General features: G+C 55.4%; 1 protein-coding gene and 1 pseudogene across 1 annotated transcript; both read left to right on the forward strand.

Moving 5' to 3' along the window:
- LOC135405598 (zinc finger protein 850-like) overlaps nt 1-26,971 on the forward strand; it is a 598,288-nt pseudogene that overhangs the window by 225,411 nt on the left and 345,906 nt on the right.
- Nucleotides 16,205-17,245, forward strand: LOC135406425 (olfactory receptor 14A16-like). The gene has a single exon (XM_064640816.1). It carries the CDS (start codon nt 16,277-16,279, stop codon nt 17,243-17,245), a length of 969 nt encoding a protein of 322 aa, XP_064496886.1. The 5' UTR covers nt 16,205-16,276.

Here is a 26,971-nt window from a genome sequence, read left to right on the forward strand (position 1 = left end):
AATAAATTGATGTTGGAGTGCAGATACTCAAAATCCTGAAGACCTTTTGAAACCTTTTTTGCGTGTCAGTCCTACGGCCGAAGCTCTTCCTGCAGTTGGGGCACTGGTAGGGCTTCTCTTACTGGTGGGTCCGTTGGTGTCTGGTCAAGGTAGAGTTTCGGATGAAGCTCTTCCCACACTCCCCACACTTGTAGGGCCTCTCCCCGGTGTGGATGCGATGGTGCCTGACAAGATGAGAGTTCTGGTTGAAGCCCTTCCCGCACTCGGTGCAGCGGAAGGGCCTCTCATCCGTGTGCGTCCGCTGGTGCCTGTAGAGATTCCCACTGGTTGGAAACCTCTTCCCACAATCCAAGCACTTGTAGGGCCGTTCCCTGGTGTGGATGCGATGGTGTTTGCGGAGGTTGGATCTCCGGCTGAAGCTCTTCCCACATTCCCTACACATGTAAGGACATTCTCCAGTGTGGATGTGCTGGTGGGAACGAAGGTGAAAGCTCCGGTTGAAGCTCTTCCCACATTCCCCACATGTGTAGGGCCGTTCCCCGGTGTGGATGAGCTGGTGGGTGCAGAGGTGGTACCTCCGGCTGAAGCTCTTCCCACATTCCTCACACGTGTAGGGACGTGCCCCAGTGTGCATGTCCTGGTGTCGGAGCAGGTGAGAGCTCTTCCTGAAGCTCTTCCCACATTCCCAGCACCTGAGGGTCTTCTCCCTGCTGGGAGGCTGATCAGGGACCACCAGGTTGGAGCTCCCCCTCAAGCTCCAGCTGCCTTCCTGGCACAGGCTGGCTCTTTCCTCCTCAGAGCACCCTGGGATGGCTTTGGAGCCCCTCCTGCGGGGGGATCTCCGGCCCTTTTCCTCCCCGCTGCCTTCCTGCACCGTGGAGCCCTTCAAAACGGCCTCTCCCACCAGGGTCTCACGGGGGGATTTGTCCTCCGGGCTCTCCGTCCTCAGCTCGGGGCCTGGGGCAGGAAGCAAGAAGGACAGGGAGGGGATTTGCCTCCGGCCCACAGGGAAGGCCAAGGACATCCCCCCAACTCCGGCCCCGGCAGGACGGCGGCGCCAGCGGGGTTGTCCTGCAGCCGGGGCCATGCTCGGCTGACAGAGCCAGCACAACACCCGCCCAAAGGGACACTGACTTCCTCCTCACCTGCCTGGGGGGCCCAAGGCATCTTCCTCTTCCTCGCAGCCTCCTCCTCCATCCGCCCAAGCTTTGGGAAGGACAAATCCTGATGGGGGGAAAACAAGGGCTGAGCGTGTTGGCTTGGGGGTTCCTCCTGCCCAAGTCCATCTCTAGAACTCACCGGGCATCCTGTGTCCATAAAAACCTCCAAAACACCAAGATTCAGCCCAGAAAAACCCAAACCACCAACCAGATTCAGGCAAAAACCCCTTAGAAATAGCAAGAAAACCCTCACCACCCCAAACTGCAAAAAGTTGAGATTCAGCTAGAAACTACTCCAAAATATGAAGATTCAGCCCATGAAAAGGTGATGGGGACTGAATTTAACCCTCCAGCAGGAAAGTCGTTTCATTTCAAGCTCGTCTTCAGGGCGTGCCCTGGGATTGGAGCCTGGGCTCTAATTAACCTCTCCTGTGCTACCAAACAGCAGGAGCTGTATGGCCAAGGGACAAACTGTGATCCCTGTCAGTTTCCATGGCCCCTGTCAGTGTCCTTCAGGGAAATTGGGAGGAGGAAATGAAGAAATTGGTTTGGAACTAAACCAGTGTTAACATGGGAAAAACCTCATTCCATGGAAATAAAACTTCGTTTTTCCTGGGATGAATGAGGTCATTCAGGGATGAAGGACTGGGATTTCTGTGGACACTTGTGCTGGTTTCTTTGGACACTTGTGTTCCTTCAGAGAGCCCCTGGAAACACTCTGCTGTTCACTCCCAGTGCCACCAGTGCCTGGGTCCTGTCTGCAGCAGCAGATTGCAGTGGGACGGGAGAAATTCTTTTCTGAGCCTCTGGGCTGGACACAGGCACAGCCTGACCCTGAACCCAAGGGAAACAAAGACAAATTCCACGGCTTTAGCTGGACCAAGGCTGGGGGGGTTTTCCTGAGGGCAGCACTAACCAGACTTTTGTGTGTGTGTGAGACAGGCAGAACCACAAATGCCTGCACAGCCCAGAGCAGTCAGTGTGGGGCTGTGCTTGCTGCTGCAGAGACCCCCAGGGAACAAACCCAGGCAATAGTTTGGGTTTATTCCTTGCTCTGTGTCAATGGAATAGAATGTTCCACAGGAGCTCTGTCCCCCTCTGTGGCACCGGGTGGCTCGAAGCTGAAGAGAGGGGGGGTCAAGTGCAAGTTCCCTTCTGAAGTGTGTCCCTAAGGAGGACACTTGTTTTATTACTGCTTATTATTTGTAATATCTTATAGATCTATCATACAACACCTAAGGATGGATTCTATAGAATATGTGCCATATATATGATACAGAATATATCTGATTATTGCTTTATCTGCCTGTCCAGACAGATATTGTGTATGCAGAGAGATTGTATTTGAGGGATATGTTCCTCCAATACCCTGTGAGCTCCACTCCCAAGGCCAGCAAATTCCTGAAGCTCCCCCTTCTGTGCCCTGCAGGTTTTGGCAGATTTGCAAGAGCAGGGGAATCATTCCCTGCAGCCCCTTTGCACTGTAGGAAATGGGAGCCCTGTGCACATCCTGCTGCCTCCAGATTCCATTCTGGGTGTGGGAAAGACCCTGTGGGGAGCAAAGAAATGCCTGGTTCTGCAGGAGCTGCAGATGCTCAAGGGGCAGCAGGACCAAGTCAGGGGCCTGAAGGGGGCCTGGGGGGCTTTGGGGTCCAGGAGGGTCCTGGGGGAGCTGGGGAGGGGCTTTGGGGATTGGGGGGACAGACCAGCACAGACCAGGACAGACCAGGACAGACCAGGACAGACCAGTACCTCCTCACTGCTTCCCAGATCTCTCCTGGAGCTGGGCCACCTTGTCCTGGGACACCTGAGCCCCCCCCAGTGCCCTCCCAGTACAGCCCAGTGCCCTCCCAGTACAGCCCACTCTGTTCCTGTCCCAGGGTGCTGGGTGATCCCTCTTTGAGGGGGGTTGGAAGTGATTTGAGGGGGGGCTGGGGGAGATTAGGGGGGATCTGAGGAGTTTGGATGGGGATTTGGGGGTTTTGGGTACCTTTAGGGAAGTTAAAAGAGGTCTTGGGGACATTGGGGGGTCAGAGGTACCTATGGGGGGAGGGGATTAAATGGAAAATGGAGGTTAGGAGACATTTTGGGGAGGTTAATGAGGCCTGGGCAGGCAGAGGAGGGGCTGCACCAAGAGCAGGTGAGTCTTGAGACCCCCCCCTGGTGTCCCCAAGACCCTCTTGGTGTCCCCAGTTCCTCCCTTGACACCCCGAGCCCCCCCTGGTGTCTCCAATGTTCCCAGGGACTTTCCATAGCCCCAATTCCCCCCTTGGCACCCCCAATTCCACTGTCCCCAAAGCCCTCCCCACTGTCTCCAAGACCCATCCCTGATGTCCCCAACCCTCCATCTCACCCCAGGAGCCCCTCCTGGACCCTCTGACCACAAAAACACCCCCCCACACACACTCACAGAAAGGCCAAGGGCATCTGGGGACACGCTGGGGACAGTTGGGGGGCTTTGGGGGACCCTGGGTGATTACTGGGGGATACTGGGACACACTGAGGGGAACCAGGGGGCACTGGGAGGGACTGAGGGGTAACTGAGGGATGCTGGGAGGGCACTGGGAGGGACTGGGGAGTTAATGGGGGATTACCAGGACACACGGGGAGACACTGGCAGGTTACTGGGCCATACTGGGGGTTACTGGGTGCTCACTGGAACATCACTGGGACATCCTGGGGGGCAGTGGGAGGTCACTGGGACACACTGGCTGGTCACTGAAGGGGTCACTGGAAAGTCACTGGGATATACTGGGGTCTAGGGATCCCCTTACCCAGATGTGGTACATTCCCCCCCCCCGGATTTTGGGGGCCATCCCTAGGACTCCTTCTTTTTGGGGCTGGGGGACCCCCTGGACCCACTGCTGGGCTTTAGGGAACCCCCCAAAATGCCCTCAAAACTCCTGAAAACCCCCCCTCGACACATCAAAACCTTCTCAAGGTCCCCTCAAATGCCCTCAGAGACCTCATCCCTCCCCAGTACCCTCTAAACCCTCTCAGTGACCCGCAAAACCCACCTGGGACCCCCCAGTCCCCTTTAGGGACCCCTCAATCCCCCTCAGAGACCCTCAACACTGTCTAAGACCCCGTAAACCCCCTAGAGACCCCAAAACTGCCTAAAAGGTCCCGCCAGGACCCCCAAACCTCCTCAGAGACCCCCAAAGCCCACCTGGCACCCCCCAAATCTCCTCAGAAACCAAAACCCCCTCAGAGACCCCCAAACCCCTTCAGGAACCTTCAACCACCCCCTGAGTCCCCTCAGGACACCGAAGTCCCTCGGGGACCCCTCAAAACCTCCTCGGTTATCCCCGAACCCCCCGCTAAACCCTCCCGAGCCCCCCCGGGGGGACTCACAGCACTCAGAGCGAACCGCAGGCCCCGCCGCCATCACCGAGTCCCGGCTGCGCGCGCACCGCGTTCAGAGAACGCCGCCGCAGCCAATCAGCGCGCGGCCACGCCCCCGCAGCCCCGCCCCCGCCCCTGCCGCGTTGGCTGCCGGGAATCGGTGATGGCGGCGGGTCGGTCGGTGAGCTCTGAGTGCAGGCGGGGGGTGCGGGAGAGCGGGGTCTGGGGATCCCCTCGGGGGCTGCGGGGAGCGCGGCTGTGGGGGGAAAGGCTGGAGGGCTCGGGAGGGTTTAGCGCGGAGGGTTCGGAGGTTCGGAGGAGCCTTTCGGGGGCCGTGGGGCCCGGAGGCCTCCCAAGAACCCGGAAGGGTGATTCGATTGCCGGGAAAGTCCCTCGGAAAAAAAATTCAAAACCACCCAACCAAAAAAAGAACCCTAAAAAAAAGAAAAATGAGAAAAAGGTGAAGGAAAAACTGCAAGGGCCAGGATGATTTTATTGCTTTGCTTCAGTTTTTCCTTGGTCTCCTCCTTCTCAGATTCTTTGCTCTCTTCCTTTACAGAAAGCTCTTCTGCTGTTGTGTGGTTTTGCGGTCCCTTAGGGGCTTTTAGGGGTCCCTGAGGAGGTTTTGGGGGGCTCTGAGGAGCTTTAGTGTCGCGAAGGGACTTAGGGGGGAGGTTAAAGGTCCCTGAAGGGGGTTGGGAATCCCTGAGGGAGTTTTGGAGTCTCCGAGGGAATTGGGAGGTCCTGGGGGGCTTTGGGGGGGGTGGGTCTTTGAAGCAGTTTTGTGGGTTTCTAGGAGGATTTATGGAGTCCCAGACAGTTTTGAGGGTCTGTGAGAGTGTTTTTGAGGTCTCTGAAGGGGCTTGGGGGTCCCAGGTGGGTTTTGCAGGTCACTGAGAGGGTTTAGGGGGTCCTGGGGGGGAGATGAGGTCTCTGAGGGGATTTGGGATGTTTTTGAGGAGGTTTTGATGGTTCCAGAGGTGGATTTCTGAGGGGATTTCAGGGGTTTTGCCTGGATTTTGGGGGGTCTCCGTGTCAGTCCTGCCTGGCCACGGCCAACTAAAACTCCTATGAGGCCATTTCCCATCCCTCCACAGCGCCTCTGCCAGCCCAGTGGACCAACCCCAGGGAAAGAGGTTCCTAATTCGCCCCTCGAACCCCAGAGACCCCCAAAACTCAGCACACAAAGACCCCAAAGGAAGGGGGACCTGGGTGTCCCCTAAAGCCCAGCAGTGGGGTTCAGGGGATCTCCCAGACCCCAGGGGAGGGGTCCTGGGGGTGCCCCCAAAAGTCCTGGGGGAGCAGAACTGACGAAGGGGATCCCAGTGCCCCCAGTATAGCCCAGTGACCTCCCACTGACCCTCAGTATGGCCCAGTAACCCCCTCAGTGACCACCCAGTGTGTCCCAGTGACCTCCACTGCCCCTCAGGATGACCCAGTGATCCTCCAGTGAGCACCCAGTAACCCCCAGTATGGCCCAGTAACCTCCCAGTGTCCCCCGCTGTGTCCTGGTAATCCCCCAGTAACTCCCCAGTCCCTCCCAGTGCCCCCTTGTTCCCTCCAGTGTGTCTCAGTATCCCCCAGTAATCCCCCAGTGCCCCACAAAGCCCTCCAGTTGTCCCCAACATGTCCCCAGATGCCCTTGGCCTTTCTGTGAATGTGTGGGGGGGTGTTTTTGTGGTCAGGGGGTCCAGGGGGGGCTCGTGGGGTGAGATGGAGGGTTGGGGACATCAGGGATGGGCCTTGGGGACAGTGGGGTTAAGTTTGGGGACAGTGGAATTGGGGGTGTCAAGGGGGGAGTTGGGGCTGGGGAGTCCCTGGGAACATTGGAGACACCAGGGGGGTCTCGAGGTGTCAAGGGAGGAACTGGGGACACCAAGAAGGTCTTGGGGACACCAGGGGGGGTCTCAGGACTCACCTGCTCTTGGTGCAGCCCCTCCTCTGCCCGCCCAGGCCTCATTAACCCCTCCCAAATGTCTCCTAACCTCCATTTTCCCTTTAATCCCTTCCCCTCACAGATCCCTTTGATGCCCCAATGCCACAAAAACCCTTTTTAACTCCCCCAAATACACCCAAAGCACCCCAACCCCCCCCAAATCCCCATCCAACCCCCCAGATCCCTTCAAATCCCCCCCAGCACCACCCTCAAATCCATTCCAACCCCTCCCCAAAGCGGGATCACTAGGCACCCTGGGACAGGAACACAATGGGCTGTATTTGGGGCACTGGGCTGTACTGGGAGGGCACTGGGGGTGGCTCAGGTGTCCCACGACAAGATGGCCCAGCTCCAGGAGAGATCTGGGGAGCAGTGAGGAGGTACTGGTCTGTACTGGTCTGTACCCCCAATCCCCAAAGCCCCTCCCCAGCTCCCCCAGGACCCTCCCAGAACGAAAAGCCCCCTTCAGGCCCCTGACTTGGTCCTGCTGCCCCTTGAGTGTTTCCAGCTCTTGCAGAACCAGGCATTTCATCAGCAAATGTGCAGGTGACCCCAAGCTGGGGGTGTGTTGATGTGCTGGAAGGCAGGAGGGCTTTGGAGCACAGATGGTGTGAGGAGAGGCTGAGGGAGCTGGGGGTGTTGAGGCTGGAGAAGAGGAGGCTCAGGGGAGACCTCCTGACTGTCTGCAAGTCCCTGCCAGGAGGTTGGAGCCAGGTGGGGGTGGGGCTGTTGTGCCAGGAAGCAGCAGTAGGACAAGAGGGCTGGGTCTGGAGCTGTGCCAGGGGAGGTTTAGGTTGGATATTGGGAAGCAATATTTTTCCTGGGAGAGTAGTCAGGCCTTGGAATGGGCTGGGCAGGGAGGGGGTGGAGTCAGCGTCCCTGGAGGTGTTGAAGGTGAGAGTGGATGTGGCCTCAGTCTGGGAAGCCATGGTCTGGGAAGCACGGCGGGGTTGGATCCAGGGTTGGACTTGATGATCTCAGAGGTCTTTTCCAACTTGATTGCTTCTGTGATTCTGTGATTCCCATTCCTATGGCAGCACATGCTTGAGGCTCTATCCCCAGGGTGATAGAGATGTCTGTCCATATATATCTCCAAGGTTAGTCTGTAAATGTGTGGTGTTAGAAAAGCAGGCTGAGTTCTGGGCTGGTTGTAGAAGGAGAAAGAAGCCCAGAGGCCAGTGCAAGCAGGCAGCCCTCAGCTTGCACATGATGTCCCCTCCCTGCAGGTTCCTGTCCTTGAGCCCAGGCCCTGAGGTGAGGCTGAGAAGTGGCGCGGAGGTGAGCCCAGAGCTGTCCCTGAGGTGAGGCTGAGAATAAGTGCAAGGCAGAGGTGCTGCTGAGGAAGGAGAGCCCCGTGGTGGAGAAGAGGAAAAATTGTGCCCATCCCTGAGAAGGTGCTGTGTCCATTCCCTGTGTGCCAGGTGAGCTGGGGCTTTGCTGCAGAGCTGCGGGCACTGATTTGAGGGTCTCCAAGTGCTGAGATGGTGGGCACCCAGGAACACAAACTGTGCCTGGCCACGGAGCCTGCAAGGAGGAGCAGAGACAGCGGTGGCAGTGTGGGGGGCCAGGTGGTCCCTGTGCCTTCCCCTGCAGGCCCTGTCTGTCCCTGCTGGGCCCCTGTCCATCCCCATCAGGTCCCTGCCCGTCCCCCCGGGCTGAGCTCCCCCCAGGAAGTGCTGTGGAGCTGAAGCTGCTGCCATCCCCCCCCTGCAGCCGCTGCCCCAGCCAAGGGAGCAGCAAAGGCAGGGCCAGGAGCAGAGGCAGCAGCAGGGGAGCCCTGGGGGGGCCGGGAAGGTCTTGTGTGGGTCAGGAAAGAGGCGCTGGGCACGAGGCCGGGGCTGTGCTGAGCAGGCCCAGCCCTCACATCCCCCCAGCCAACGCCGGCTACCCGGGGGGCTTGGGAGGGACCCCCAGCCCGTGTGCCCCACACTGAGCTGGCAGAGAGAGAGCCAAGGGACAGGGCCACGGGCAGGGCCACGGGTGAGGGACAGGCAGGGCCATTGCAGGGCCACGGTGAGGGCACAGCCTGTAGCAGCAGAGCTGCCCAGGGCCGGGGGCAGCCGGGGGTGTTGGTACCAGGCAGTGCTGGGGCTGAGCAGAGCACGAGGCCTCTTGCAGACCCCTGGAGCAGCCTCCCACTTGCCAGCCCTGCCTTGGTGGGGTGACACTTTCCCCTCCCTACAAGACACTCGCCCAGAACTCTTTGGGGGGCCCTTTTGTGTCTATTCCTGGTTGCTGATTCCTTCTGGGGACCTGAGGGCCCCTCTGCAATCCCATCCATGGGGCACAATCTCCTCTCCAGAGCTTGACTCCCTGCAGACTTTGCAGGGAAAGCTGTGCTGGCAGCTGCATCCTCAGCCCAAGGTCAGTTTGTATCCCCGAGTGCTGATCCATCCTGGGGACCCAAGGGATCCTCTGCCATTCCATCCATGCAGCAGGAGTCATCCTCCTGCCCTTGACTCCCTGCAGAGGAACAAGTGCCATCTCTGTTTGGGAGAAGCCAGATGCTGCCCCTGGGCCATCAGAAGTGGTGCTGAAGCCTCTTTCAGCCCAGCCCCGGGTGCAGTTTTCTCATCCCCTCACCGAGTGCCCGCTCCCCCAGCCGGCACTGACCAACCAGGGAGTTTGGCACACGTGGTTTGGTGGTTTGGAGAAACAGCCCTGGGCTGGCAGAAACATCCCTGGCGAGGTGCCCGCACTGTCAGGGGGCCAGGGGATCGCTGATCCACGGAACCAGCTGGAGCTCTGGGTGACCCTGAGCTGAAGGGCCTGTGACCTGTGGATGAGTCCAGGATGGAGCAGAGACCCCCCTGCAGCCCGGGAGGAGCCCACGCTGGAGCAGGGGATGCCCAGAGGAGGTTGAGAGCCCGTGGGAAGCCCCTGCAGAGCCGAGGGAGCAAAGCCCTGGTTTCCCAGGGTGTCGCCTCTCACCCCAATTTGGTTTTGGAAGATTTTTTTAGTCTCATCTTCATATTTTTGAGTATTTTTTAGCTGAATCTCAAGGTTTTGCGGTTTGGGGGGGCAGGAGTCTTCTCACTATTTCTTATAGGCTTTTGCCTGAATCTCAATGATTTGGGTTTTTCTGGGCTGATCCTTGCTGTTTTGGAGGTTTTTATGGACACAGGATGCCCGATGTGTTCTAGTGATGGACTTGGGCAGGAGGAACCCCCAAGCCAACACACTCAGCCCTTGTTTTCCCCCCATCAGGATTTGTCCTTCCCAAAGCTTGGGCGGATGGAGGAGGAGGCTGCGAGGAAGAGGAAGATGCCTTGGGCCCCCCAGGCAGGTGAGGAGGAAGTCAGTGTCCCTTTGGGCAGGTGTTGTGCTGGCTCTGTCAGCCGAGCATGGCCCCGGCTGCAGGACAACCCCGCTGGCGCCGCCGTCCTGCCGGGGCCGGAGTTGGGGGGATGTCCTTGGCCTTCCCTGTGGGCCGGAGGCAAATCCCCTGCCTGTCCTTCTTGCTTCCTGCCCCAGGCCCCGAGCTGAGGACGGAGAGCCTGGAGGACAAATCCCCCCGTGAGACCCTGGTGGGAGAGGCCGTTTTGAAGGGCTCCCCGGCGCAGGAAGGCAGCGGGGAGGAAAAGGGCCGGAGATCCCCCCACAGGAGGGGCTCCAAAGCCATCCCAGGGTGCTCTGAGGAGGAAAGAGCCAGCCTGTGCCGGGAAGGCGGCTGGAGCTTGAGGGGGAGCTCTGACCTGGTGGTCCCTGAGCAGCCTCCCAGCAGGGAGAAGCTGTTCAAGTGCTTGGAATGTGGGAAGAGCTTCACCCACAGCTCTAGCCTAATCCGCCACCAGCAAATCCACACTGGGGAATGGCCCTACTCATGTGGGGAATGTGGGAAAAGCTTCAGGAACAGCTCCAACCTGATCCAGCACCAGCACATCCACACTGGGGAACGGCCCTACACATGTGGAGAATGTGGGAAGAGCTTCAGCCGGAGCTCCACCCTCTCCACCCACAAGCGCATCCACACTGGTAAACGGCCCTATGCGTGTGGGGAATGTGGGAAGGGCTTCTGGCACAACTCCAGCCTCCACATCCACCAGCTCATCCACACCGGGGAACGGCCCTACAAGTGCTTGCAATGTGGGAAGGGGTTTCAGAGCAGCTCCACTCTCCTCGTGCACCAGCGGACGCACACGGATGAGAGGCCCTTCCGCTGCACCGACTGCGGGAAGGGCTTCAAGCAGAACTCCCACCTCGTCACCCACCGGCACATCCACACCGGGGAGAGGCCCTACAAGTGTGGGGAGTGTGGGAAGAGCTTTACCCAGAACTCTACCTTGACCCAACACCAACGGACCCACCAGTAAGGGAAGCCCTACCAGTGCCCCGACTTCAGGAAGAGCTTTGGCCGCTGCTTCCACCCCAATGAACCCCTTGATGTTGAGGCAACCCCTGGAGTCCAGTGACTGTCAGTCCATCCCTTTCGACCACAAAGGGCCAGTCCCCTTTCCCAGGGGCAGTTTCTTCCAACAGATCCCTTCTTGGGGGGTGTGTGGAGATTCCTGCCTTGGCTGGGGACCCCCCAAGGTCACTGCTGGAGGCTGAGAGCAGAGATCTCCCCCTGAGCGTTGGTCTGGGGGAGTTCCATCCATCTCTAATTAAGAATTATTGCTTTTGTGCCAGCTTGAGTAGAATTGCTTCAGCAATTGCTTTAGTGTAGAGCACTGTCCTGTCTTATCCTGTACTCCTGGTAGTTTTAGTGTTTCTATTGTGCAGTAAATAATTGTGATGAAGATCTTTTGTCTGATCATTTGTAACCCTAAATAATTCATTTCTATAAATAGATTTTATTTTCCATCATTAAAACCTGGGGGACAAAACTGTTTCAGTCACACCTCTGTAGTTCCTCTAAACTGAAGCTGTTGTCATAATGCAAGGCTGAGATTGGATCCAGCAGTCCCCAGCACCCCTCAGTAAGTTGGGAGCTCAGGGGGGTCACCCCCCTTTGCCAACCCCGCTGTGCCCAAAGACCCCCATGGGACTGTCACACCTCCCCTGTGATATCACATCCTTGTTGTGACATCAAGGCTCCTCTGTGACATCACATCCATCCTATGACATCACATCTCCCCTGTGACATCACATCCAGTCACATCCAGATCCATCCCAAGGTTGGGGGTGTGTGTGAGACAGGCAGAACCACAAATGCCTGCACAGCCCAGAGCAGTCAGTGTGGGGCTGTGCTTGCTGCTGCAGAGACCCCCAGGGAACAAACCCAGGCAGTAGGTTGGGGGGCTGTGTGTGTGTCCCTAAGGAGGACACTTGCCTTATTATTGCTTATTATTTGTAATCTCTTACAGATCTATCACACAACACCTAAGGATGGATTCTATAGAATATGTGCCATAGATATTTGGGTTGGGTCTGGCTGAGCTGCAGTTCAGTTCCCCACAGCAGCCCTCCCAGGGCTGGGCTTGGCATTGGCAGCTGGAAGGGGGTTGAGAACACCCCAGTGTTTTGGCCACTGCTGAGCACAGCACCAACCCTGGGACATTCCTTCCTTAGCTGAGGGCAAGAGCCTGGCAGGGGACCCAAGTAGGCCAGCTGAGCCCAACTGACCCAAGGGACATTGCAGACCATGGGAGGTCAGCTCAGCTCTAAAAGCTGAGGCAGGGAGCAGGAGGGGGGCATTCATTGTCTGATGGCTGCCTGCTGAGGAACCGTCCCGCGGACCCAAGCCCTGCTCCTCGGGAGTGGCCGACCAGGGCTGCTCATGGGAAGCAGAGAACAAACCCTGCTTTCTTTTGATTCTGCGTGTTCAAGCATTGCTTTACTTTTTGCTTTAAATAAACTGCCTTATCTCAACCCACAAGTTGGGTTTTTTTCCCACCTTACTCTCTCCCCTGTCCTGCTGGGAAGGGGACTGATAGAGCAGCTGGGAGGGCACCTGGTGTCCAGCCAAAGTCAACCCACGACACACCTGAACCCTTCCAGAGACTCCACCACCTCCCTGGGCTACTCGTTCCAATGCCTGAACACTCCCTCAGTGGAAAAAGGTTTCTTTAATATCTAATATGAACTTGCCCAATGCAATTTAAGGCTGTTATAGAATCATAGAATAGATTAGGTTGGAAAAGACCTCCAAGATCATCAAGTCCAACCCCTGATCCAACTCCAGTTTCTATATCATGGCACTAAGGGCCACGTCCAATCTCTTTTTAAAAACCTCCAGGGATGGTGAATCCACCACCTCTCTGGGTAGGCCGTTCCAATGCCTGATAACCCTCTCTGTAAAGAATTTCTTCCTAACATCTAACCTAAACCTCCCCTGGCAGAGCTTGCGCCCATGTCCCCTTGTCCTATTGTTGGTTGCCTGGGAGAAGAGACCAACCCCCGCCTGGCTATACCCTCCCTTCAGGTAGTTGAAGAGAGTGATGAGGTCGCCTCTAAGCCTTCTCTTCTCCAGACTAAACAACCCCAGCTCCCTCAGCCTCTCCTCATAGGACCTGTGCTCAAGTCCCTTCACCAGCCTCCTTGCTCTTCTCTGGACCCGCTCCAGCACCTCAATGTCCTTCCTGAACTGAGGGATTTTCCTGCTTTGACAGTGTTTTGAGACAGTTCATTGTGCCTTTCAGGTCCTTCCATGTGCACACACACACAGAGCAGTCTCACCAGTGACAGGCCCTCCAAAGAACACAAGCCCTGATGATTTGTAGCTCCCACTCCAGTGGTTGGCACTTGGACCTCCCTCCATACCCAGAGCTCAGAGCTCCCTTGTGCCAGAAAGTTTAAAGAGATTGCCAAGACAACCCTTGGAAAAAAGTGTCTCTCTGTGTTTCCTGGGATAAGAGCACTCTATTGTCATCTTCCAAAACCTTGGAGAGGTCCCAGAGATCTCCCAGGAAGGAATTTGGGGCCTCAAGCACATGACCCATATATAGAGGCTGAGGACTCAGGGGTCAGTGGTGTGAAGATTGAGGACAGTAGAGGAGTAGCCTGAGAGGTCTGGAAGGGGGGTGTCAGAGCTGGTGGAGCTTTTCTTCCTGTCAGAAAACAGCCAAAGAAAGAACTAGTGCCACCAAGGGCAGCTGCGGTGGCCGAGACTGGTGACAAGAAGTCAGAAATTTCCCTCCAAGGTCAGTGTTGTGGTGCAATATGTCACAAAGAAGGAGTCTGGATGAGCCCCAGGCTTTGTGTGTGCAGGAAGAGCCAGGGAGGACGCAGAGATGTCAGTGCAGGAAGGTGCCAGCCAGGTGGGGCAGCCGGGGGGATGACGACAGCCTGCAGGGAAAGGGGCAGGGCATGGACACCGTAGGACAGCCTGGGCTGGAGAGGAGACAGGGAGGGGGAGAAGTTGAAAGGCCCTGACACAGCCACCTTCTGCAGGCCTTTGGCCAGGGCTGCTGTCTGTGCCCCTGATGCCAGGAGGAGGGGAGTGGCCCTTGCAGCCCTGGGGCCTCATGGCCTCCTTGTCCCTGCTCAGCAGCCTGGCAGGTGCCACCCCATGGTCCTGCCCTTGGCATTGCACATCCCACATCCCAGTGCCCCAGGAAGAGCCCTGAGGAATGAGGCAGGGACAGGATGTGCCTTCCCAGGGGCTGGGGGTCAGGGCTTGGCCCTTTGGATTAAGGAAACAAGTCAAGGTTTATTCAGCATCAGAGCCACCTTTCCCTTGCTTGTCCATCCTTGTCATCACTGTCTGCAGTTTTCTGCTCTAACTGGAATCTGGGGACACTTTCACAGTCATGTCCCTCAGTGGGACCCATTAACAGTACAAGAAACTTCAGTATTTCAATCTCATTTTGACTTCTTGAGAACTTGTTTAACTTACTCTCAGGGACTGAATCTCATGTAAACAACATCAATCCCCCTGAGGGTCATGAAATGCCTGGGGCTGTTGCTGTGCTGCTGAGCTGGGCCGGGCTCCCGGCACACAGGGAGCTCCTGGCAAGCCAGAAGAGCTTCAAAGAGACAGCTCTGCTGGTGAGCAGCTCCTCTGCACAGCCCAGCAGGGCTGAGGGCACTGCCTGCAGCACCCAGGGAAGAAAAGCAAGGCAGAGAGAGGTTACACACAGCCTGGGCTGGGAGAGAAGTCGAGAGGAAGATCCACTGGAGGAGGAATCTTTCCAGGCTTCCTCCCGGTAAGTCAGCATGAAGGGCAATGTGTCTGCAGTTGGTGCAAAGATCTCCTAATGCTGGCACATCCCACTCCCTGCTGCACCATCCTAGGCACATCCCAGCAGGGTTCCCTTCTCCCAGGGATGGCTGCAGGGTTGTGAAGCCGGGCTGTGCCACCCAGGCTGCCCCAAGCTGTCCTGCAGAGCAGGGTCCTGCAGCCCAGGGCTGTGCTGGGGCAGGAGCTCTGCCACTGCCAGGGGCAGCTCTCAGCCGGGCTGGGGAGCTCCCTCAGGGTTGGGCAGAGGCTGAGGGTGGAAAGAGCAAAGCCTGGCAGGGCAGGGCAGGTTTCTTCTGCTATCCAGTGAGAGTTTTGTGGGTCAGGACTGCTCACAGAACCAGAGCACCCCAGGATATTTTCCAGTGGATACTTCAAGGGGAAGGTCCAAGCAGGGATTTCTCTCAAGCTCTCAAGCCACATGCCTGCTGGTTTGAGTTCCAGAGGGAACTCTGAGGAGCTGCCCAGGGCTGAGAACAACTTGCTGGCACTGTTGGTGTCTGGGAGGTGGCACAACTGGCTCAGGGTGATGCTGCCTCGAGTGCCCAGTGGGCTCTGCCCTGGCCTCTCCCAGCTGGACCCTCCCTCTGCATTTCCTTGGTTCTCAGTTTGCCCCTGGTCCTGAAGTTGTTCCCTCCTTCTCTCAGTCAGGCTTACTGGGGAGGGGAGTTCAAGCTACACAGTCCAACACTGACCCTGGGATTCCCCTATGGCAGGTGTGTCCCTGGGAATGAGACATTTCCATTTTCCTCTGCCCTGTGGGATGTGGGCAGTGAAGTCTGTGGGCCTGGGTAAGGAGCTCTTTTTCCCTCAATCAGACCCTGTCATTAGGACACTTGGCTCTTTTCTGAGGTGTCCTTCCAAGCTGGGAGCTGCCCTGGAGAATGCAAATCATCCTCCCAGCTCAGCTGTGTTCTCTGAAAGCCCCAGTAAAGAGGGGCAGAGATGCTGTGCCCATGCCAGGAGATGCTGTTGGGTTGGGGAGATGAGCCATGGTTGTCCTTGGCTCCAAGTGGGTGCTGAGCCCTTGAGACAGGCTGAGACACTGAGGGGTGTGGGATGGATTCCTCTGCTCTCAACAGTGTCTGGTGGCCTTTCAGACCAAAATGGGAGTATGATCAGTCTCCATCTCAGGAAGGAGCAAAGCCAGGGCAGTTGGGAACAAGAGAGAAGGACAGAGCAGCTCCTCTCACTCTGCACTAAGCCCCAGATAATCCTCCTGCCTGGCAGGACCTGCTCTGTTCTCCCTGAGTGCATCAGAAGTGCTGAGGGGTTCTGACATACAGGAACACTCCTCAAGAGAGATGAGGGGAGTCTAAAAAAACCAAACCCAAACTTCTGAAACTGCCTTCTGCTCTCGGGGTTCTTCTTGGAGTGCAGATGCTGACAAGCCCTTTTGCACTGGGAGCAGTTCCATCTGACAGAGCTGAACACCAGAAGGGATCCCTGTGCCCACCATGCCCATGACCCCACTGGTGCAGAGCAGGGCTGACCCCTCACAGCCAGTTGGCAGAGGGTCTGCTCCTCACGGAAGATGTAGTGAGCCCCGAGCAGGGCTCCAGCCCTGGAGCTGAAGGAGAGACTCCTAGAAAAGGAAAACCAGTGGAGCAATGAGAGGGGTGTTGGAAAGTGGCTTTGATTTTTCTCAGAATGTTCTGCCCTAACTTGTCACTGTTATTTCCTCCTTGAACAGTGCCCCACATCTAGAGGCAACAAATGCCCAACAGCAGCTCCCTCACCCACTTCCTCCTCCTGGCATTGGCAGACAGGCGGGAGCTGCAGCTCCTGCACTTCTGGCTCTTCCTGGCCATCTCCCTGGCTGCCCTCCTGGCCAACGGCCTCATCCTCAGCGCCGTAGCCTGTGACCACCACCTGCACACCCCCATGGGCTTCTTCCTGCTCAACCTCTCCCTCACAGACCTGGGCTGCATCTGCACCACTGTCCCCAAAGCCATGCACAATTCCCTCTGGGACACCACAACCATCTCCTACATGGGATGTGCTGCACAGCTCTTTTTCTTTTTCTTCTTCATCTCAGCAGAGTTTTCCCTCCTCACCATCATGTGCTACGACCGCTACGTTGCCATCTGCAAACCCCTGCACTACGGGACCCTCCTGGGCAGCAGAGCTTGTGCCCACATGGCAACAGCTGCCTGGGCCACTGGGTTTTTCAATTCTCTGCTGCACACAGCCAATACATTTTCCCTGCCCCTGTGCCAGGGCAATGCCCTGGGCCAGTTCTTCTGTGAAATCCCACACATCCTCAAGCTCTCCTGCTCACACTCAGGCTACCTCAGGGAAATTGGGCTTATTGTGATTAGTGCCTGTTTAGGGTTTGGTTGTTTCATTTTCATTGTTTTCTCCTATGTGCAGATCTTCAAGGCTGTGCTGAGGATCCCCTCTCAACAGGGACGGCACAAAGCCTTTTCCACGTGCCTCCCTCACCTGGCTGTGGTCTCCCTGTCCCTCAGCACTGGCACAGTTGAACACCTGAAGCCCCTTTCTATTTCCTCCCCATCTCTAGATCTGATTGTGTCAGTTCTGTACTCGGTGGTGCCTCCAGCACTGAACCCTCTCATCTACAGCCTCAGGAACCAGGAGCTCAAGGATGCCCTGAAGAAACTCATAACTGGGTGTTTTTCAGAAGCAATAAACTCTCCTTCTGCATGTTATGGGCCTCATTAAAGGCCAGTTGTGTTCTGTGCTTCATTAACACCCACCATATCTTCCCTATTTTTTGCTCCTGGTAGGGGTGTTACTTTTGTGATAATTTGTTCACACCAAAAAATCCTTATAAATGTATATATAAAGATATATATATATATATATATAAACACCATTTTCAATTCAGTGTAAGCCTTTCTAGCCTGGCCTAGAAGCTGTACAAATTGGGACTTGTACTCACTGTCTGCTTAAATACCAAATAAAGAACTCTGCCTTGACTTGTTTGCCTGACATCTTTCCTCTCTGACTTCTCTGCAGCTGCAGGGTCGGTGCCTCTGTGCAGAGCTGGGCCAGAAAAGAGTCCCAGCAGAGCAGCACTGCCAGGGAGCAGCAGCTCTTCTCCTGCGTGGCCTCCTCTCCCTTCCCTTCCACACTGTCCTGCAGAGCCCTGTGTTGTTGGAGGCCTCAGTGCTCTGGCAGTCGGTCCCAGTCCTGCTGCAGGACTGTCCAGGGACTGCAGGCAGGGACAGCCACGGGCACTGCTGGCACAGAGCTGACCTCTGCAGCAGCACTGCCATCCTGCAGGGGCATCTCCTCAGGCCAGGGCCTCAAAGCTTCCATCTGCTTTCCACTTTGCTCTCCAGGATGTGCCCAACACAACGCCCTGCAGAGGAAAACAGCAGTGACCAGCACAAGGGGGGGAGTGCTCAGGGTGGGGGCACCCAGCAGTGCCCTGGCACAGCCAGCGCCGCTCCCAGCACTGGCCTCTTACCCCAGGCCATTGGGCTTGTTCTTCCCTCCAAGGAGGGACAGCAAATGACCAGCTCAGGAGTCCATGTTTGCACTGCATGCACAAGACATGCCCATGTGTCACGGCTTGGGGCTGGGGGGGTGGAAGGCTTAGACAAAGTTGATGGCAGAAGCCGTCTCGTTGTGCTACGAGGTGCAGAAAGGACCCCTCTGCTTTCTAAAGTCCTTCTCAGAGAGGAGCCTGGCTGTGGCTGGATCCAATCTCAGGCTCAGAGTTTGGTTTAGTATGAAGGAATTATAGAGGTGTGATTCAATCACTTTGTCCTGCAGGTTTTAGTGATGGCAAATCAGAAATATTTCTATAAAATGAACTATTATTATGTTGAACAGAAAATGGATCAGACAAGTGAACAGATGAAAGACCTTAAACAGAATTATTTCCTGCACAGTATAAAAGCCAAAAACTCCTAGCAGTATAGTGTAAGATAGGACACTGGAGTCTATCAAAGTCATTCTATTAAAGCAATTGGATCAGAGCCAGCAAAAAGAAACAATCCTGAAGCAGACATTGAGGTAACTCACCCCACAATGACAGGGGGTAGTTCTCTCTCTTTCACTTAACCCCTGGTCAGTGACCATGAAGAGCTGTCCCTGCTTCATGGCAGAAGCTCCACACACTTCAAGGAAGTCTGTGGAAGAATCTGCCACATGACAGTTGGATGGGGCTTTTATAGTTATCAAGGGTTTGACTGCCAGACATATTTGCAGGCCAGGGAGCAGCTTCTCTGTCAAATCCTGTTCCAGAAAGCAGGATGTGTGTTTGAAGTTTAATGAAGCATTTTGGGTTTAGCATAATTCAACATTAAAAACAGCACCTTGACACCAACAGTAACTCAACACAGAGAGCTTGAATTGTTTGCATTCTCAGACCATTGTTTAAGTATTGTCAGAGCAGAGCATCCTGCCAGAAACGGCCCCTTGATTCCATGAGGTTGCAAAAGCTCTCAGGGTTCCTTTGGTTCCTTGAGGCCCTGCAGTGTCACAATGGCTCCTTGATTCCAGGATGTTCCAAAACATCCCAGGGTTCCCTTGGCTCCAAGAGGCTCCCCAGTGTCCCACCGGCCCCTGGATTCCAGGAGGCCCTGCAGTGTCCCAATGGCCACTCGGTTCCAGGAGCCACAGCGGCTGCCGCCGGCGTCTGTGCCCGGAGCCGCCGCTCCCACGGGGCTGCCGCACTCACCGCCGGGGTTGCCGCTCGCGCAGCCGCCGCTCTGCCCCGGCTGCACCGGGACCCGGCACCGCCTCGGGCCTGCGCTGCCGCCTCAGCGGCCACAGGGACACAGGGATGGGGGACCTTTGCTCTGACACTGAGGGGGCCTGGCTTTGTTCTGCTGGGGTCTGGGCTTTGGGAAAATTGATGTTCATTTTCATGCTCCACTGGAACAGCTCCGGAATTCCAAAGGTTTCCTAATCCAGGGGCAGGGGTTTCTGTGGCATCGGAGGTGCCGCCCCTTGGGACACATTGTCAATAAACCATCCAGCTGACTGGGATGGGTGTAAGAGCTGGGGAACACAGGATAATCAGTCATCCCATGAAAACCTTGGAATATTCCCTGCCTGAATCATAACCAAAATGGAACTGTTTGGATGGAATTTCCAAATACTGTGGAAACTCCAGTCATTCCTGACACCAGGATGGAAATTCAGCAGATAACTAAAGCCAGTCACCTTGGGAGCCCACAACCAGCAGGGCTGAGGGAGGCCCTGGCAGCTCCCCAGCACCTCCCTCTCAGTGGGACACCTCTGGCAGCCTCTCCCAGCTCGGGAACCCTCCAGTTTGCAACACTCCAAAGACCCTCACTGATGCCCAGGACAATTCTGATCCCCCTCCACAAACACTCCTCCAGCTGTGACCCTGGTCTGGTTGGAAACACAAAGGGATTTGGGGGAGTGTTTCCCTGACAACAAGGAGAATTTGGGAGAGGGACCTTTCCACACCCAGCTCTTGATGTGTCCACACATCTCTGCCTGGGTGTGGGTGTGAATTGACTGTGGTGGGAATGTTGTTATTGGGAATCTATAATTCAGTCACTGTTAAAATTGTGGCAAATGCTATTGAACCACTTGATAATTGTTCAACTGGTCAATGATTAAGTGCTACTAATGTCTTTTGCCCCCTTGTCTTTGGATCCAAATCCTTCCTGCCCTGACCCTCTTGCATCCCAAGGATCTGTGTAAATCATTGTCCTTCATCAAAAACTATATATTTTTCATGACTTCCACTTTAAAATCTTCCTGCTTAGCTAAACTACAAAACAACTCCAATTAGCTGTAGAAGCCTTGAAGACTTGAAGACAATTAAAGGAAGGGAAATAATTTGTTTTTCAATGTTTTAATGGGTCCCACAGTGTGTTTGGAGTTACATCAGCTGTCAGTCCAAGATGGGCCATGTCAGAACTGGTAAGGTTGGGGGGTGAGGAGCTAGGTTGATCATCCAGGGTCAGTGTGGATCTTCTCTGAACTTAAAAATATCCATAATTGAATTAAAACAAAAAAAGTACAAACTTGGAAGACTTGTTTTGAAATTTCTTTGAAGACAATTAAAGGAAGACAAAAAGATCCTGAGGGATTTCTGGAATTTAATGAGCCCCACGGTGTGTTTGCAGCCCAGCCCATGGTCCTGAGGTACTGAGAGAAGATTGAAGCAGCTGCTGAAGAAGTCAGAAGCCAAACTCCAAGTGCCTTGAAGCGTTGCTGGGCCCCACTGAGGGCAGGCACTGACAAAGCCTCCCCAGGGACTCCTTGGAGCAGCTCCTTGGAGGCCAGGAGTGCAGGCAGACAAAGGCTCTGGGCAGGCCCCTGCAATGCTGAGCAAAGCCTGCCTTGGTTTTGTGGAGCACAAAGGCCAAGGCCTGAGCCCCAGGCCCTGGCCCAGCAGATCCTGTCCCTCCCGGCTGGCTCAGGGCTGTTTGGGGGGCACTGGGATGGGAGGGGGAGGAACAACAAAGGCCCAAACCTGGGCAACCCCTGCCAGGCTCCTGAGGGAGGGGTGAGGCAGAAACCAAGGGCAGAACCTGCCAGGCACGTTGCTTGTGGTGGCCTGAGTGGCAGAGGCAGCTGCCAGAGGCAAGGGGACAAAGGCCTGGGTGCCTTTGGGCCTTGCAGCCCTGCCAGAGCCCTTGGCCATCTCTCCTGCAGGCTGTCCTGCCCTGGCCCTGCTGCTGCTCTGGCCTTGCAGGCTGCACACACCCCTCCTGCTTTCCCACCCCCTCCCAGCAGCATTTCTAGACCCTCCCTGATGTCTCTGCACCAGCTCTGGCTGTTCCCTGGAACACAAAGCCATGGGCTGATCCTGACTCCCTCTGGGTGACCTCTTGCAGCACAAGGGTCCCCGCTGAGTGACATTTCTTTTTCTTCACCTTCAGTCTGAACCTTCAGTACTACTCTTTGTGGAGATTTCATTCTATTTCCAATATGAACAAAAGGTCCATCCTGTCAGATCTGCTCTAGACCCTCTCCAGTTCTTCCTCATTCCTCCAGAATGGGGAACCTCACAGACAGACAGACCAGTCCAGATGTGGTGACCCCAGGGCTGAGTCCAGGGGGTGAAAACTCCCTTGTCTGGGTGCCCACACTCCCCCTAGAGCAGCCCCATGTGCAGTTGGCCTTAAATCAAGGGGCCATTCTGATTCTTTGTGAAGTCACGGAATCAAGTGGCACCGTGACACTGCAGGGCCTCATGGAACCAAAGGAATGCAGGGACACTGTGGAATCCCATGGAACCAAGGGACCATTGTGGCATGTGGGGTCTCTTTGGAACAAAAGGAACCCTGAGACATCTCAGAACCCCGTGGAACCAAGGGGCCACTGTGCCTCCCCAGAACTCCATGGAATCAAGCAGAGCCGCTGCCTCCCCCCCACCACTACAGGGACCGGAGTCGCCGGCTCTGCCCCCCTTGGACACCTCTGGAGTCAACGTGTTCTTGAGCAGCACAACTGATCTCAGACCAGAGAGTTTCCCAGATTTTGCTTTGTCCTCTCTTTCCCCTGGTTTTGTTTTTTGTTCTTTGTTCATTCAGGGGGAAAAGGGAGAAGGGAAACATGTTGATCCCTGTTTCATCTCCCAACAAAAGGGAGTTGGGGCGGGAGGGGGAGAGAGGAGGCAATTTCTCTCTCTGCTGATGCTTTGAATAGTTCTGTTGGTATTGCTGGTTTTGCTGCTATATTTCTTGTCAGTAAAGTCTTATATTTTCACTTATACCTCCTTATATTTTGTCTTCTTGTACTGGTGGGGAATAAAAGGGGAGTGAATTCATTTTATTGGAGTTCCCGCCCCAATATGTGTCTTTAAACCAGGACAGGTTGCTCAGGGGCTCCCGGCAATTTGGAATTATCCACAAAAGACTTGAAAATACATTTTGTCCCAATGTACAGAGAGATAATAAAGATGTTCTATAGTGGTGTTCAAGGGCTGGTCACTGAGGGATTTCATCAGGAAGTTGCTGACAAGAGGATTTGTACCATGGATTTTATTTGACCCTCTTCATTCAGCCAAATTCCCACCCAGCACATCTTCCACTTCTTCAGTCCAGCTCTCACCAGTCTGGCCATAAGGAGACCACAGGACACCATGTCAAGAGCCTTGATAAAATCTGGGCACACAACATCCTCTATTCCCTCCCACAGGGGTTCTGCAATCCCTGCCTTGTCCTTCCCATGACTGGCAATGGCTGCAGGAGGACTTGCCATATCCCCTTCCCTGCTGAGCCTGAGCAGTCTGGAACTCTGCCAGCCCTCCTTGCTGCCCTGTTTGCAGACTGGTTCCATGTCTGCCTTTGCCAAGGCCCCAGGAAGCTCTGGGATGGCTCTGGCCTTTCCAAGGGTTTGGGAGAGGTCTCCCAGGGACACTGCCCAGCCTTCTCAATATCCCTGACTCCAAAACCGTTTCCATATCCCACACTTCCAGAGGAGTGCCCAGGACACAACACAGGTTGTCCTGGTAGTTCTGGAAAATGAGAAGGGATTTCTTTCTCGAGGCCAACCCCTCCAGTTGGATTTGAGTGCAGCTGAAGGGTTTGCTCAGCCTTTTCCCCTGTGCCTCCCTGCCCTGAAGGTTTCTGGCCATCAGGCTGGAGCTGAGGGGGTTGGGCAGGTGCTTGAGGAGGGGGTAGAACAAGGGCTGTGTCCAACTGTGCCAGGAGGGCTGTGCTGGGCAAGGATGAGGAGGCTGCAGAAAAGAGTGGCACTGGGGAGGTGAGAGGAGCAGCTGGAGAGACCTTGTGCCTGCCCACACTGGGCAGGAGCTGCCCCAGGATGGCAGCTCTGAAGCACTCCCAGGATGTCCCTGGGAACAGGAGGGGAAGACTGGATCTAAAAATGAAACCTGGAAAGCAGAGAGCAGGAGTGTCATGGGGACATTGCAGGAGAGTTCCAGCCCTGGAACAAGGACACAGAAGAAGTGACCCAATACATGCACTGCCCTCAGAAGATCCCACAGCATCCTGGAGATGCTGTAAGGGAGCCCAGCTCTGCTTCACAAGTTCCCAGGGCCTGTCCCTGCCTGTGCTCCAAGGGCTTCCAGCCCCCAGGACTGTGCTCAGAGAGCACTCAGGCCTTACAGCGAGAAAGGGGCTCAGGAGGACAGTGTGGAAGTGGCAAGAGAGCAGCTCTGCAAAGACCAAGCACTGCTGCTCCCTGGCAGTGCTGCTGGGCTGGGATTATTGTCCCCTTCCTGTTTGCAAATACACCCTGTCCTGCAGTGTGCTGTCCTTTAGGAACAGCTAAGAAGAAGGGTCTTGGACAAAGAAGGCACTGCAGGGTCCTTTATTTTGTTTAAATATTCAGAGAGCACAATTCATCATTTTTACATCTCTGGGTCAAATTCAATGGGTAGACACTAAATTAGAAGGCAGATGCATAATAATATTTAATTGCACAGAAAATTATTGCAAGAAGCACCCGATGACCTCCACGAGCAACCTGAGCAGGAAAGCTGGGTCATTAAGGAGTCCCATTCTGAATGCTACACAGCAAAAAACAGGCACTTTATTGCTCCTGAAAAGAATCCAACCATCATTTTTCTCAGGGCATCCTTGAGCTCCTGATTCCTGAGGCTGTAGATGAAGGGGTTCAGTGCTGGAGGCACCACCGAGTACAGAACTGAAACCACCAGGTCCAGGGATTGGGAGGAGATGGAGGGGGGCTTCAGGTAGGCAAATGGGCCAGTGCTGACAAAGAGGGAGACCACGGCCAGGTGAGGGAGGGACGTGGAAAAGGCTTTGTGCCGTCCCTGCTGAGAGGGGATCCTCAGCACAGCCCTGAAGATCTGCACATAGGAGAAAACAATGAAAACAAAACAACCAAACGCTAAACAGACACCAACCAAAAGAAGCCCAATTTCCCTGAGGTAGCCTGAGTGTGAGCAGGAGAGCTTGAGGATGTGTGGGATTTCACAGAAGAACTGGACCAGGGCATTGCCCTGGCACAGGGGCAGCGAAAATGTACTGGTTGTGTGCAGCAGAGAATTGAGAAACCCAGCAACCCAGGCAGCTGCTACCATGTGGGCACAAGCTCTGCTGCCCAGGAGGGTCCCGTAGTGCAGGGGTTTGCAGATGGCAACGTAGCGGTCGTAGCACATGATGGTGAGGAGGGAAAACTCTGCTGAAATAAAAAAGAAAAGTAAAAAGAGCTGTGCAGCACATCCTGCATAGGAGATGGTTGTGGTGCCCCAGAGGGAATTGTGCATGGCTTTGGGGACAGTGGTGCAGATGGATCCCAGGTCTGTGAGGGAGAGGTTGAGCAGGAAGAAGCCCATGGGGGTGTGCAGGTGGTGGTCACAGGCTACGGCGCTGAGGATGAGGCCGTTGGCCAGGAGGGCAGCCAGGGAGATGGCCAGGAAGAGCCAGAAGTGCAGGAACTGCAACTCCCGCCTGTCTGCAAATGCCAGGAGGAGGAAATGGGGCATGGAGCTGCTGTTGGACATTTGCTTTTTCTTAGGACAGGGTCTGTTCAGAAAAGGAAAGCACAGGGAACAATTAAGACAGCCCCCTCTCAGCAAAGCCAGTGCATTTTTCAGGGAAATCTCCTCCAAGTCAAGGCCTTTCTTTTCTCTGGTTTGTGCTCTCTGAGGGTGCTGTGAGGAGCAGGAGCTCTGCCCATGTGCTGCCAAGGACTCAGCTTTGCTCTGCTGCAGTGCAGACATGGAGCTGGTTTGTGACAGCTCTCATGATCACAGGGGATATCACATGGAACACAGCTTTGATGGAAGAGTTCAATTCCTGTACTGTTGTCTTGGAGGAATTTGTACTGCAGAAGAGAGGCAGAGTGTATCCTTAAAATAATTTTGACTGGGTTTTTTGGTTACAATCATAACACTTGGGGGTATTTTTTAGGGGCAAATTTTTCTGATGACAAATCTGACAAGTGTTGAGACAGGACATGAAGAAGGGTTGAGCTCTCCATTGCTTATTGCAGAGCCAGGAGAGCTGCAGTGCCTCTTAGTCTGTTTCCCATCTGCTCTGCACTTTCTCTTGGGCTGCCTTGAAAAGGACTTCACACACAGATTCATCTTTAAAAACCCCACCAAGATCTGTGCTGAGAGCAGGGCAGTGCTGCTTGAAAGGGCAGCTCTGTGAAGTGTCCCCTGTGCCAGCCCAGAGGTGCAGCTGTGCTGGACAGAGCAGGACAGGAGCCCTCACGCAGAGAAGGCAAGGGCTGGCACAGGAGAGTGCCCATCCCCAAGGGAAGGCTCAGCACTGCCCAGGATCCTGTGCTCACTTCTGATCCTGCCTGAAATATTCACCTTAGAGAGTAAAAGAGTTGGAATTTCAGTGCAGCCTCCTGACCTGAGAGAACAATGTGTATGCTACAATGCCCAAGCAGGAAACACACCTCAGGACTAATTCCTTTCCTGTAGCCCCTGTCTTTTCTGAGCTTTGCAAAACATTCTCCATTCAATATGCTGCAGTGATCCGGAGCTTTGAGCAGGTCTGACCCTGTAACAGCAAGACATGGAAAAGAACCTCCCTCCCCTGCCAGGTTTGCTCCTTGCCCACAGCCCTTCTGCCCCAGCCCTGGGAGCAGCTCCCCGGGCCGGCTGAGAGCTGCCCCTGGCAGGCAGCAGAGTCCCTGCCCAGCAGAGTACCCTGGGCTGCAGGACCCTGCTCTGCCCCACAGCCCTGGGCACCCCTGCCTGCACTCCCAGCTTCACAGCTCTTCCAAAGGGCCTCCAAACAGCCCCCTGCTCACCCATCCCATCAGCTGGGGCTGGGCCAGCTTTAGGAGATGCCTCCAGGAGCTGCCCCTGCACTGCCCTGCAGCCACAGACTCACCATGTGCAGCCCTGCCAAGATTCCTCCTGCAGGGAGCTCTCAACCCTCCTGCCAGTGCTGAGCCCCTTGAAGCTCTGTCTGTGCCCTGCTGGTGTCCCTGAGCTGCCCTGGCAGTGCCCTCAGCCCTGCTGGGCTGTGCAGAGGAGCTGCTCACCAGCAGAGCTGTCTCTTTGAAGCTCTTCTTGCTTGCCAGGAGTTCCCTGTGTGTCAGGAGCCCGGCCCAGCTCAGCAGCACAGCAACAGCCCCAGGCATTTAGTGACCCTCAGGGGGGTTTGTCGTTGTTTACATGAGACTCAGTCCCTGAGAGGAAGTTCAAACAACTTTTCAAGAAGTCAAAATGAGATTGAAACATTGAAGTTTCTTGTAGTGCTAGTGAGTCTCACTGAGGGACACAACTGAGAACTGTCCCCAGGTTTCAGTTAGAGCAGAAAACTGCAGACAGTGATGACAAGGATGGACAAGCAAGGGAAAGGTGGCTCTGATGCTGAATAAACATTGACTTGTTTTCTTAATCCAGAGGACCAAGGCCTGACCCCCAGCCCCTTGGAAGGGACATCCTGCCTCATTCCTCAGGGTTCTTCCTGGGGCACTGGGATGTGAGATGTGCAATGCCAAGGGCAGGACCATGGGGTGACACCTGCCAGGCTGCTGAGCAGGGACAAGGAG

This window comes from Pseudopipra pipra, chromosome W (genome assembly GCF_036250125.1).
Source record: "Pseudopipra pipra isolate bDixPip1 chromosome W, bDixPip1.hap1, whole genome shotgun sequence".
Lineage (NCBI taxonomy): Eukaryota > Metazoa > Chordata > Aves > Passeriformes > Pipridae > Pseudopipra > Pseudopipra pipra.

Bases quoted from the DNA above. Each gene is read 5' to 3' on its own strand.
- LOC135406425 (XM_064640816.1), top strand. From the start codon at position 16,277: ATGCCCAACAGCAGCTCCCTCACCCACTTCCTCCTCCTGGCATTGGCA.